At 42.4% G+C, this 13,124-nt stretch overlaps 1 protein-coding gene across 8 annotated transcripts in view; it reads right to left on the bottom strand.

The window, feature by feature from the left end:
• Positions 1-12,905, bottom strand: part of ryr2a (ryanodine receptor 2a (cardiac)) — a 287,428-nt gene extending 274,523 nt beyond the window's left edge. For all 8 annotated transcript variants that reach the window (XM_075456990.1, XM_075456994.1, XM_075456991.1 and 5 more), the window contains exon 1: positions 12,787-12,905. In XM_075456990.1, the coding sequence (XP_075313105.1) occupies positions 12,787-12,834 (48 nt within the window). In that variant the 5' untranslated portion in view covers positions 12,835-12,905. The remainder of the gene's footprint in view (positions 1-12,786) is intronic.
• Between the last annotated feature and the right edge of the window lie 219 nt (positions 12,906-13,124).

The raw sequence follows: 13,124 nt of genomic DNA, 5'->3' as shown, positions 1-13,124 counted from the left end.
TAAGCTGCTATAGGCCTAGACTGCTGGGGGGCCTCATCTGTCACACCTTTCCTCACTTTACTCTCTTTATGTATATGTGATATTATTGTGGTCATTAACTCGTGTTTCCCTGTTCCAACAGATATCCTTTGAATGGTGTTACAGTGCCGCCGCCGCTGCGGCCCTCCCCCCCTCCCCCCCTTTCTGTCTTCTCAAACCCCAGCTGGTCGAGGCGGATGGCCACCCTTCCTGGTTCTGGTTCTGCCAGAGGTTTCTTCCTGTTAAAAGGGAGTCGTTTCTCTCCACAGTCGCCTCAGGCACGCTCAGGCCGGGAGATTGGACCGAAAAACAAAAAGTTTTCAGTGCAATCTGTTGGTTTTCTTAGCTAGGAAATTGTTTTTGAATTGGCTCTATATGAACGAATTGGATTATTTTATGAATTATGATTATTATTAATTAATTGAATTCCAATTGGCTTGAATTGGACTTACTATCTAAGTGCCTTGAGATGACATTTGTTGTATTTGGCGCTATATAAATAAAATTGAATTGAATTGAATGTAGTGGTTACAGCTGCATCTCCCAGCTACATGTCCCAAATGGAACTAATATTTACTTAAAAGTAATTCATCATTGAATCCCATACTCCAGTGGTCCCAATCCTTACAATTTGCTTTTCAACATTTCAGAGTGTCAGCACAAATTATATAAATATGCAGAATGCAGACTTTCTTTTTTACATTGTGTGTATGCTCTAAACAAGAGCATTGTGAAAAAGATTGTATCACCAACTGCTTTAGTTTCAAGTTATCACACTGGACAGTCAGTGTAAAAAGACAAGTAAAAGTAAAGTAAAAACACGAATTACAGTTTTGGTAGAAAATTGTATATTTCAGCCTACTGTTGACAGAAGATGTCTTAAAGCACCCACATAACAGGAGTTTACTTTCACTGTTCTCAAACCACAGACAGTGGAGCAAATACGTTTCTTCTTAGGAATACCAAAATACAGCAGTCGATAGATGGTGTTTTTTCTAGCAGAATGGCATCACTGAGAGCAGTGATAAGAGCTAATCACATCTTGGACTAAAAAGGCAGGGAGAGCCATCCAAGCCTTTCAAAGGGATGCACAGATGGCTCCGACATAAACATCATTAGCGAACTCTAACACTAGCAAACCTTCAGTCATTCCTTTAAATTAATTTTTGCTGTGCCAATACAACACTATACTGATGTCTATTAGTAAGCGGTCACTAGTTTATGATTGCACCACACCAGATAAATTTGAAGCATGGGATGCCGCCCTGCTATCAGGGCTCGACAGTAAAAGCATTTCCCTTTCTAAAAGCTTCAACATTATACCTCTGATTAAATAGATGTCTCTTTCACTAACCCATCCTTTATTTTTATTTCAAGCCAGAAAGACATAGATATCTCTATGTATATATATATATATACACATATATATATATATATATATATATATATATATATATATATATATATATATCTACATAGGTATATGTGTGTGTGTGTGTGTGTGTGTGTGTGTGTGTGTGTGTGTGTGTGTGTGTGTGTGTGTGACACTGGGGTTGTGGCTATCTGGAAAAGAAGTCAAGGACTTTCAAAGTAAAGTCCAGCATAATCCAGGTTGTCCCCAATATCTCCTATATATCAGAACAGTATTAAAACATATCCCTTGAAAGTATATTTAGACAATATATTAAAAGTATGATTATATACTTTTGCTTGCAGGACTGCAAGGGCTGGTTGCAACCTCTCTCTTTCTTACCAGACCTCTGAGGACAGAAGTCACTCCAACTTGCTCTGTATAGGGTATCATTTGTTCTAAAAGTGTATTGTATCGGGTTGTTTCTCTCCTACACTTTTGTTGTGTTAATGTTTAAACAGAAAGGTTCATTTTTGTCGAGTTGCTCTTCTCTTTGCTACCAAACAGAATGATCTCAGTTTTGTCTTCATTTAATTGTAGAAAATTCTCTCTCATCCAGGTGTTTACTTCCTCCAGACACTGACACAGTACGTCTGCTGGGCTGCAGTCGTCCGGTGACAGAGACACATAAAGTTGTGTATCGTCTGCATAACTGTGATAATTGATGTTAAAGTTCTGCAATATCTGACCCAAAGCGAGCATATACAAGTTAAAGGAGAATTCCTGTATTTTCAACATTAAGCCTCTTTTCTGAGTCGTCTGCAATGTTTTAGAACCCCCCTCACCGCTTTTTTGATGTTTACTGCTGTCTCTGGTATTTGCCTAATTTTGATTCTTCTCAACCTGCTTCAGAACGGCTAGTCATGTGCATGTCTTAAAAGGTCCGTAAAAGCACAATAAACGTCCGTTTTCAAAATAATCAACTCACCGGAGTAGTTACTGGTGTGCACTGGTAATCCATATCAAATTTCGTAGCGAAAAGTTGCTTCTGTCGTGTTTTATTTGACATTTTGTAAATCCCATTGAGTTGTATTGAAGACTGGATGTTCGTCGATAGCGGACATGTTTGTAGTTCTCTCGCACCGGAAATGCAATACACCTAGTAGCATGTCCGCTCATTCACGAGCAAATAATATGGACGAAAACTTACTGCCAATAGTTCAATTCCAGCCTGTGCAACAGGATTCTGTGATCTACAGTATCAAACGCAGCGCTGAGGTCCAACAGAACCGGGACTGAAACACAACCTGAATCAGTATTCAACCTGATGTTGTTTAAAGGTCCCATGGCATGAAATTTTCACTTTTTAAGGTTGTTTAACATTAATATGAGTTCCTCTAGCCTGCCGCTTATGACGTGTGCCCGCTTATGACGTGGAGGTTGTTTCCACCCAGAGCCAATAAACTGCCTTTTCCCGCCCACAGCTCTTTGGCCAGCTCATTGCGCTGTATATCGATGTAAAGAATCTGTTTAGAGCTCCTGCATCAGAACCTCTAAAGAGCCAGTGGACAGATTTTGGTTTTTTCTGGGAAAATGACGACAGAACCGAAGAGATTTGTGTGTGCGCCAAATATTTCACAGACGAATGTTTCCAGAACTTGGGCTAATACAGAGCCCAAGGGAGAGCCCAGACACCCTGCGGAGGAAACTCATTTTGGCCGCTTGTATTCGCGATCTCGTTCTCTCGGTCACTACCCACAGCTCGTGACCATAGGTGAGGGTAGGAACATAGATTGACCGGTAAATCGAGAGCTTCGCCTTCTGGCTCAGCTGATTTTTCACTACGACGGGCCGGTGCAGAGACCACTGCAGACACCGCACCGATCCGCCTGTCAATCTCCTGCTCCATTCGTCCCTCACTTGGGGAAGGATCTCATTCACGAGTAAGTAATTTAACGCTCTATTATTGTGTTGCTTTCCTGTATGTACAGTATAGTTACATAGCTTGTTACCACAGGAAAGGGTTTGTATCGTTAGCAGCTAACGTTAGCTAACGGTTAGCTATGCAGCTAATAGCATCTGCAAGCTCTTATCTGTGCCAACTGGGCTGTTGGAGGTGTTTGCATGCCCATGAGATGGTTAGCTCGCTCATTTTAGACCAAAACCCCCGACTTCAAGCTTCCTGAAGAAGAATGAATCCGCAAATTCAGTGCATTTCATCAGGATAATGATTCATTCATGGTTCCAGAGTAAAAACGGTCAGTCTGTCTGTGTCGTTAGCTCTGCAGCTAATAGCTCGGTCACTGTCGTAACAGTAAATAGCATGAGGTATGCAAGTGGACACCTCATTTACTATAACACGAGTGTTGTGTACTTATTTGTTGTTTTGATAGTCGTCCTGCTGTTGGTGTTATGGCGCGCACGATCTGCCTTTCCCCTGATTGAAATGACTCGCGCTACGTGTGTCATGCCATGGACTAATGTTTTAGGTCATGTTTGGGTTTTAGATCATGTTTTATTTTAGTTCTTAGTTAGATCATGTTTTAGGTTCAGGTTGTGTTTAGTTTCATGTCATGCCACCCTCTCCTGCCCTGCCATCAGCCTCACGTCCCTCACTTGTGTTTTCCCCTTCAGCTGCACTCAATCCTTAATTACCCTCCACAGTATTTAGTTTCCAGGTTTCCTTTCATCCCTTGTGAGATCCTTCTTTGTCACCATCCATGCTACGCCACGCCACAGATAAGTCACAGATAAGTCACAGATAAGTCACAGATAAGTCACAGATAAGTTTCCATGCTATGCCAAGTGTTTTGTTTTGTTATACATTTTTCCACAGTTCAGGTTTTTCTATCCGGCTCAGCCGCGCTTTCTTTTGATACTTTGTTTTTGTTAAATAAATCTACTTTGTTTTTGAATATCCGCATCCGTGTCCTCCCTTCCCCAAACCTAACTTGACAGAAGGATCTCACCAACATAGACGCGGCGGATTACTCAGCCTTCTGGGAGCTGGTCGGGGATTTTTGGTGCCGCTCGGGACCGGGCAGCACCTCCTGGAGAAAGCTGCAAGCTTCAAATGACGTTTTGGACTTCTTTTTTCAGAAGCAGGTCCTCCAGCACATTCCAGGGGTGTCAGCCATCTGGAAGGAGGTCAGGACTGTACAGCGCACGGCCTCACTGGAAATCTTCGGCTTGGAGTCAGAAGAGGTAGCTCCTCCTCCTTACCTGCACCGCAGCCCCAGGCCCCAGCCGTCCCGGGGCCCGACCAAGCCACAGCCTCAGCCTCAGAGCAGTCCACAGCCATAGCCTTAGAGCAGACCACAGCCTTAGAGCAGACCAAGAGGCCACAGGGCCAGACCAAGAGGCCACAGGGCCAGACCAAGCCACAGAGCCCATGGGGCCCTGGCCCATGGACTCCTGTTTCCGAGCCCCTCCCTCCCACCCCCAGATATTGGGGATGTCTGGGATCCATCCCTTAAGGGGGTGGGGCTCCCCCCTCGCTGTCGGAGGTCTGGGTGCCCACCAGACCACCGCCTTCTCCTGCCACGTCGCCGGATGTCCGGCCGCCTGTCGGACCGTCTCCGGTTTCTGCTGCCACGTCGACGGATGTCTGGCCGCCTGCCAGACCACCACCTCCTGCTGCCACGTCGTTGGTCTCGGTGCCAGCCAGACCACCGCCTCCTGCTGCCACGTTGTCGGGGGTCTGGGTGCCAGCCGGACCACCGCCTCCTGCTACCACGTCGTCGGGGGTCTGGGTGCCCGCCAGACCACCGCCTCCTGCTGCCACGTCGTCGGGGGTCTGGGTGCCCGCCAGACCACCGTCTCCTGCCGCCATGCCGTCAGAGGTCTGGGCGTCCGCCAGACCACCGCCTGCTCCTGCCACGCCGTCTGCGGTCTGGGCGTCCGCCAGACCACCGTCTCCTGCCGCCCGAAGCCGGTACTAGCTGCATGCCTGGTTGGCCACTGCAGCCACGCCGCCGGATGTCTGGTCCCCGTCGGACCGGTTTCGAGCCCCTCCCTCCCACCCTCAGATTTTTTTTTAGGGTCGTCTGGGATCCGCCCCTTGAGGGGGGGGGCTCTGTCATGCCATGGACTAATGTTTTAGGTCATGTTTGGGTTTTAGATCATGTTTTATTTTAGTTCTTAGTTAGATCATGTTTTAGGTTCAGGTTGTGTTTAGTTTCATGTCATGCCACCCTCTCCTGCCCTGCCATCAGCCTCACGTCCCTCACCTGTGTTTTCCCCTTCAGCTGCACTCAATCCTTAATCACCCTCCACAGTATTTACTTTCCAGGTTTCCTTTCATCCCTTGTGAGATCCTTCTTTGTCACCATCCATGCTACGCCACGCCACAGATAAGTTTCCATGCTATGCCAAGTGTTTTGTTTTGTTATACATTTTTCCACAGTTCAGGTTTTTCTATCCGGCTCAGCCGCGCTTTCTTTTGATACTTTGTTTTTGTTAAATAAATCTACTTTGTTTTTGAATATCCATGTCCTCCCTTCCCCAAACCTAACTTGACAACGTGCATCTTTGCAAACCAGAGCAATAAGCTGAGAATGTCAAAATCCTCACTCCTGCTTTCCCCTTCACGCACGCCTTTTTTGCTGTGTCTTGTGTAGCACTTGCTTGATGTTTGACTGTGTTAGGAGAGTTGTTCAGTAACTAGTTTGTCATATTGTCAAAGTAAGCTCATTTCAACAGGTTTCGCTAGTTTTACGGCATAGGGCTGCTGTGCCATCTACGTGCCATAGCGATTCACAAAACATTTGCGCAAGGTACCACGGGCGTAAGTAAGGCCACACCCCCAATAAACGGCTCATTCTGGGGATCCTAAGGAAAACTCATTTTTGGGACTGGCTGTAATTCTGCACCAAGGCAGAATTTTGGGGAAAAAAACTCAGATACAGTATTAGGGGACCACTAAAACCTATAAAAATACATAAAAGCCTCCATTTATTTTCATGCCATAGGATCTTTAACACTTTGACCAGAGCTGTTTCAGTGCTGTGATGACGTCGGAAGCCTGATTGAAAGTTATCAAGACTTTCATTCAGAAAGTCACTGAGCTGGTTAAATACAACTTTCTGAATCTTGGATATAAAAGAAAGGTTAGAGACAGGTCTGTAGTTGTTCATCATAGAGGCATCTAGAAATATCTTCTTTGGCTAAATGGCAGCTGTCTTTAGTGACTTAAATCAACAATATTAAATTGTTACAACGTCAGAGATATTTCTAGTTTTTATTGGGTTTAATTCGACGTGGAAGAGTTTTGTTGCTAAGAATCTGATATATCCCTGTCCTTCTCTCCAAAATTGTGTCCATTAAAAAGCATTTTTTTTGTAGTCAAACATCAGTCATCTGTGTGTGAAAGCAAGAGAGAAATAGAGATTGAATTGAGTTCAAATTTAATTGAAGATGTCACAACTTCAATTATGATTTGTCAGAATTAAATTATAGACATCTGAAACTTGAGTTATAAATAATTAATGTGCCAACATTGGCAATTCTTAATGCATGGAATTGTATCTACAGTGAGAAAACAACAACAATCCATTCCAGTCCAATCAAGCAATTAATCAATCATCTCTTACAGTCCCACCAAGTAAAACAGTCTGGAGTGGGGCCTTGGAGGAATCCATCTCGGCAGAGATAGTTTGAGTTATAGCTGATATTGGGTAAGATTATGTTATAGAAAAAAGGCCCAATTAACATTGGCTAAGCGGTTAAATTGTTCAACCTCATCAACCGTCTTTTTCTCAGATTTTGGGATTTCAGATGCTTCATCGGGATCAACCCAACCTCTGGCACAAAGATGACAAAGTGGGAGTCCAAGAAGTGGGAAGGTGCATGAGAAGAGGAACAGTGTCAGTCTTCATGTCTCTGCACTTCTCAAAAAATGTATGTACTTTGAATGCCTGTCACAAAAGAAAGGAAAATGGCACACTGTATTTCATTAACAAAAGTTGTTCCAAAATAAGGTCAGTTTTTACATGTTAAACATGTTTGGCTTTGTTTCTACAAATTTGAGTTACACTGAGTGGCTATGCTGCACTAGTCTTGTGCAGTATGTCAGTAAGGCTCCTCAATTTCTCCATTGATAAAATAATTTCACAACTCTACAACATAAAAATTCATAAAAAAAACATGTAGAATATAGCATATACTTTGTTGTCTACAGTAGTAGATCAACCCTCATCTTACTTTGAAGCTCCCAGCTCCCAGAAGTGACGTCGACGCAGCTTTAGCAGCAGAAAAGCTATCAGGCTTGTGTTGATAATAATAAACTCCTGGACTATGTACAAACTTCCAAATGCATCATTTTGTGAGTACAGACCATATTTGTACTACTGTAGAAGTTTGGTGTCATGGCATGTGATTTTAGTGTGGTAATTTTGGAGATACTGCCAGGATCCATTAACCCTTGTACGAAGCTATTCGGGATAACTCAGAAACTCAGCTGATGTTCAGCCAATATCGAAAAAACTGCGGGTGGGCTACTTGGCTGGATATCACGGTTCAAATGACCCCAGGTTGAATCTACTCCGGAGTATCGCTTTAAGGTCATAACATGTAATCAAAATGAAGGTGTTGTGAATGCAAGGATGCTTATGTACTTGTCCTTGAGGCAGGGAGGGGATTTTTTTTTTTTAAATAAGTTTTTTAATAACTCCTTTGGCAGCATCCTGTCATAAAAGCAGCTCCATCATTACAGTTTTTTTTCCATCCAAATCCTTCTCTGTCAGCTTCACATCTTTAACAATAGTTTCCTCTTCACACTGCAACTGCACCTCCTCAATAGCTTTACCCATCACGTTTTGCTGAATCTGCCTCACGTTTTCTTTTCTGCTGTGTGAGAAATGGCATCTGAATGGCGGCGCAAAGTTGATGTTTTGTAGCATCGGCTCGTAAAAGGCACAGCACCATACAATTTACAAATAGAGCAAATATACAAATAGAGCAAATATAGCAGTTCATTTCTCCATTATTGTGTTCAAGCCACAGATATAATCTGAGCCAGTTAGTCTGAAATTTATCTTTGGGTTGCTTGGTGATGTTACTGCCACTGACACTACATGTTTGAGGATCCAGATGATTTGGATCATTGCACAGATCACTGGCAGGAGCAGCGCCGCCCCCAGTGCTGGTTCTTTCTTCGGGAGTTTTTTTTGGAGCGGGTTCCCCCTCAGATGACATAGAGTTGGATTTACATTTTAACCAGAGGTCCATGTTTGGATTGCCTTACAGTTAAAAGCACTGAATCCGAAATCTGTTCGTTAGCTAGCAAGAGATGGGGCATGCAGCTTAAAGAAAAGTGGAAAGCGCACCAAGAAAATCTTCTTCTTCTTTGTTTTATCTTCTTCGTTTTAGTTGGGTTATGGCTGCTATGCAAATATGCATATTATTACACATCACTGTAATTGTATGCAGGAATTTCCCGCATTATAAGAGCATGAATTGTGGGAATTGATTATATTATGCGGGATACCTAGCCTGGGAATTCCCATGCTGCTTTGCGAGCGATTTCATTCACACTGCAAAGGCAGCCTGGAAACCTCCGCCCTTATTTTTGCCTGAGTTAGGGAACCAATCACAGAACGGGGGGGGGCAGCAAGACGATGACGAAGTCTATGCGCGACACCGAAGCTTGTAGAGTGTTAATCCAACATGGCAGCGGACACAACGTTACCGTTCGATGCAGCCTTAGAAAGTGTTTTAAGTAGCTTAGAACGCAAGTTTACTTTTAAAGAAGAGCAACGTTTGGCATTGAAAGATTTCATTGCCTCGTCGAATTTCTGTCGCTCTACATACGTTATCTGGTATAAGTGATACAATTGGCTATGAATCGCGCGCAAAGCAGCATGGGAAGAACCAGACGCCATTTGATAGACATTCGTAGCGCCCAATAAACGGCTCTAGGCATTCGTAAACCACGCCTCAAATACGAGAAAATGCACACCTAGTTCCCAGACCACCATCTCATCGAGATGTGGACGCGTCAGCCAGGCTACGGGATACCCGCAATCCCACCCGCAGTGAATTTCAGGCCCTGGATGCAAAGAAAAACACAGAATGTCCAGAGTTACTGCAGCAAGCAGCCAGCCACTAGGGTTGTGCCATTCCTCGAATGAATATAACTTCAATGGTAATCTATCCATATAACTGTTAATCAAATCCATTCTTTTTTTCTGTAATGTTCCTTTATGGATTTTAATATACTAATATTAATTATTCAACATGCTTTTGATATAGTTCTAAATTGGCTTAATACCTACAGTCATGACCTTTCATTGATTTATATTTTTTGTTATTTCTTTAAATTGTGTCTGTCTTGGATCGTTAGTCAATAAATGTACATTTATCCCAAATTTGTTGTGTTATGTGTTCTCTCAGAAGTGATTCTGATATGGAAAAAACAGGATTTTAGTAAGAAAAGTCCTTGTTAAATATATATAGTATAGAGCACAGCTCTCTGTATCAAAGTATTATGAGTGAAGGGATTTAATACAATGTGTAATGGAGGACATCAGTTTCCAAATCTAAAATGAATAAAAAACACCTACTGTTATTGAACATCCTAAATAAATCTTCACTTTTGCTAACAGCATAACATGTCAAATCTGTTACTTTTACCGTGGCCATGGCACATTTTAGATGCAATGACTTTCATTTATTTTGCAAGAAGAGAATGTTGAATTTCCCCTCCCCAATCAGCTACAGACTAGTGAGCTGGAGTCCAACCTTTCATTCTATGAAAAAATGAGCCACACTTACATCGATCACCCATAACATACAAATAGCCTCATATTGTGTAGATCCTACTCATGCCAAAAAATAAATATGAGACTGTCTGGTACGGATACATTCGTAATGTATCCTTTTGGTTGTGCGGTGGGGTCTTCGTGGATAAGAAGGGATTTTTATGTGAAGTAGAAACATTTTGGGTACTCACAAGAAACTTTCTCTTGCACAAAGGAAACTATTCTTGTGTTCCTAGGAATACATTTTGACTGCAACAGATGTCGTTTCACTGATATTACTTTAAAGAAAGGCTGTAGAAAAGGATATATTCACCTTTCTGAAAACATTAAATATATCTAATGGTGTTACAGAAAAAAAACTTAAGAAAGACAAGATGCATAACCTCACTGTTGTTGAATTTCATATTTTGAATGTAATGTAATCTTAATTTTGGACAGATGCTAGCAATAGCCTATAAATCTGCTCTCATATGTATCTGACAAGAGCTACTTTGTCTTCAGGTTGTACTACAATTTTGGATGTGTAGGCCAAAAATGTGTAAACTGCTAACAACAGTGCCTGATTGATAATGAGTGACAGTTTTTGCTGCATTCATAGAGATCATTACATAACTAATTAAATCAGTAAATACAGCTATCAATTTCACTGACTAAATGTGTGATTAAAGTTTATCTGTTTGAGATGATCTGTGTCCACGGTACATTGCCATAATACTTATTGTGTAGATAAGGCTAAAGCTATTAAAAGAAATGATGTCTCTTCTGCATAGTTAAAAATATGTCGGTGTGGATTCTCAATTCGTATTTCCTCTGGAGTCCTGATATGTTCTTAAGATGTTCTGGAGCAGTGGCACTTGAGAACGTGAGAATATCCACAACATTCCCTTTGGACTTTTTGTGGAGACTCTCTACCGAGCCCCCAAGTGAAATCTGCAGAACATCAGTAGGAGAGACGATGTATGAATGTAGCATTTGCTTCTCTGCTGATGCTATATGTGTATATGTATATATATACACACAGACATACATACTATATATATGGGGCAGCTGTATCTCAGGAGGAAGAGCAGTCGCCCACCAATTGGAAGGTTGGTGGTTTAACTCCAGCTTCCCCAGGCCACATGTCAAAGTGTCCTTGGGCAAGACACTGAACCCCATGCACCCCATGTGAATGAGTAGAAAAGCACATAGTTATAGACTAAGACGTGCTGTATGAGTATTTACATACACACACATATATATATATATATATATATATATATATATATGTATAAATAGATGTAGATATAAAACCAAGAATTAGGCCAAATAGTTAAAAAATTAGTCAACATTTTCATCACTTGCTTTCCAGAAAGGGATTTTATTGGTTGGCCAACTTCTAGACAACGATGACACATTATGAAATTATCATGAATTTGTTTATAAATTTGGTTTATTTGTCATGATTGTGGAATTCACAATAGTTCATAAAGCAACTACATTCATTTTTTTCCAAAACCAAACTATCAGTGTTTCATATTTTACCTGTCAGCAGTCACAATGTTGTGGTTAATCAGGATATTGTCTATTCAGCATTCTCTCTTGCTGTTTCTGTTGGTGCCCTACAGGGCTTTTTTTACATGGATGTAACCACGAAGGACTTCACTAGTGAGTGTTTACACTGTAAAATCAATTGACTCATTATAAATATGAATATATGTGATGCAGTAGAGCTGATTTGCTCAAATTTAGCTGTGACTCAGCATATATGCAACAGTCCAGTATGTGTCATTTCCTACATGCCTTTTTATGGAGGGATCTTCCATCATCAAGTCATTGTATTCTAACAGCGCTGCAGCATCTACCTTCTAATATCAAAATGATGCCACTGACTATTCCAAAAACAAAGTGAAAGTGCGTTGCAAACTAAGTCATCATCTTAAGAAAATACACTATAGTACACTTTGGTTAGAAATGACATTATCTTGCACGGCTTCATAATTATGTCTGTTTAACAGCATTTGTGCAGATGTGTATATCACTCCACTTTAAAAACAGGTGCAGTGCGTTCACGTGACAATTCATGAGAGAGATTTTGTAAAGCAACAGCTTCTGTCATGAAACAAACGAATTTCATTTGACCATGTGAAAATGTAATTTTTTTTTGGGGGGGGGGGGGCGGGCTGCAGGCTTGTGCTGCGGTTCGCTTTGTTGGGTCACAGCAGGCGGGTTTGAGGGTTCAGAACCACAGGCAACCAACACGGGCTGTCACAGAATTACCTCAAAGTAGAAACTCCAGCAAATGCAGCAGGCTTCATGCTGTCTGTCTCACCGCACTGCGCCCTGCATCTACCCACTACGTAACATCAACGACTCCATGTAAAAGAAAAAGATCTTTTTTACAACAATAACAGCAACAATTCATCAGCCTCCCCTCCCAACGCCTCTCGTCTTTCTTTCTGTCTTTTACTATTTCTCCACACCTCGTCCATCCTCCCATTCCTCCGCACGGGCTCCCTGACCAACGTCTCGTGTGAAGAGATGTCATCCTTAATGCGGTAAACTCTCTGCCTACACCACACCACGCGCACGCGCGCACGCAAGCACAGAGCAGAGCAGAAAGACGCAGTAGGTCACAGGCAGGTGTTTGGCTTCCCGAAGAATTTGAGCAGCACTTACTGTTCGCAGGAACTGGATTTCATCTTCGCCCTCACCTCCGTCTGCCATAGCGAGCTGTCTCACACACGATAAAGCTCGTGGAGTTACCGGCCAGGGCTGTGCGCGTGTGTTCGTGCGTGTCTGTATGTATGTTAGTGTACGGATGAGACAGCGGAAACCACAGCGCAGGAGATCTCATTGGCCAGGAGAAAGCACCGGGGGAGGAGCTACAAAAGTGTGATGAGTGTTGGCGCGTGCTTACTGGGCACTTTGCTCCCTCTCTCGGCCTGTCAGGAAAAGACAGTGCTGCCGAAACGAAGCTAAATTTGGCTTTTATTTATTTATCTATTTATTTATGT

Source organism: Odontesthes bonariensis, chromosome 23 (assembly GCF_027942865.1).
Source record: "Odontesthes bonariensis isolate fOdoBon6 chromosome 23, fOdoBon6.hap1, whole genome shotgun sequence".
NCBI lineage: Eukaryota > Metazoa > Chordata > Actinopteri > Atheriniformes > Atherinopsidae > Odontesthes > Odontesthes bonariensis.
This window is presented reverse-complemented; position numbering and strand designations above follow the sequence as displayed.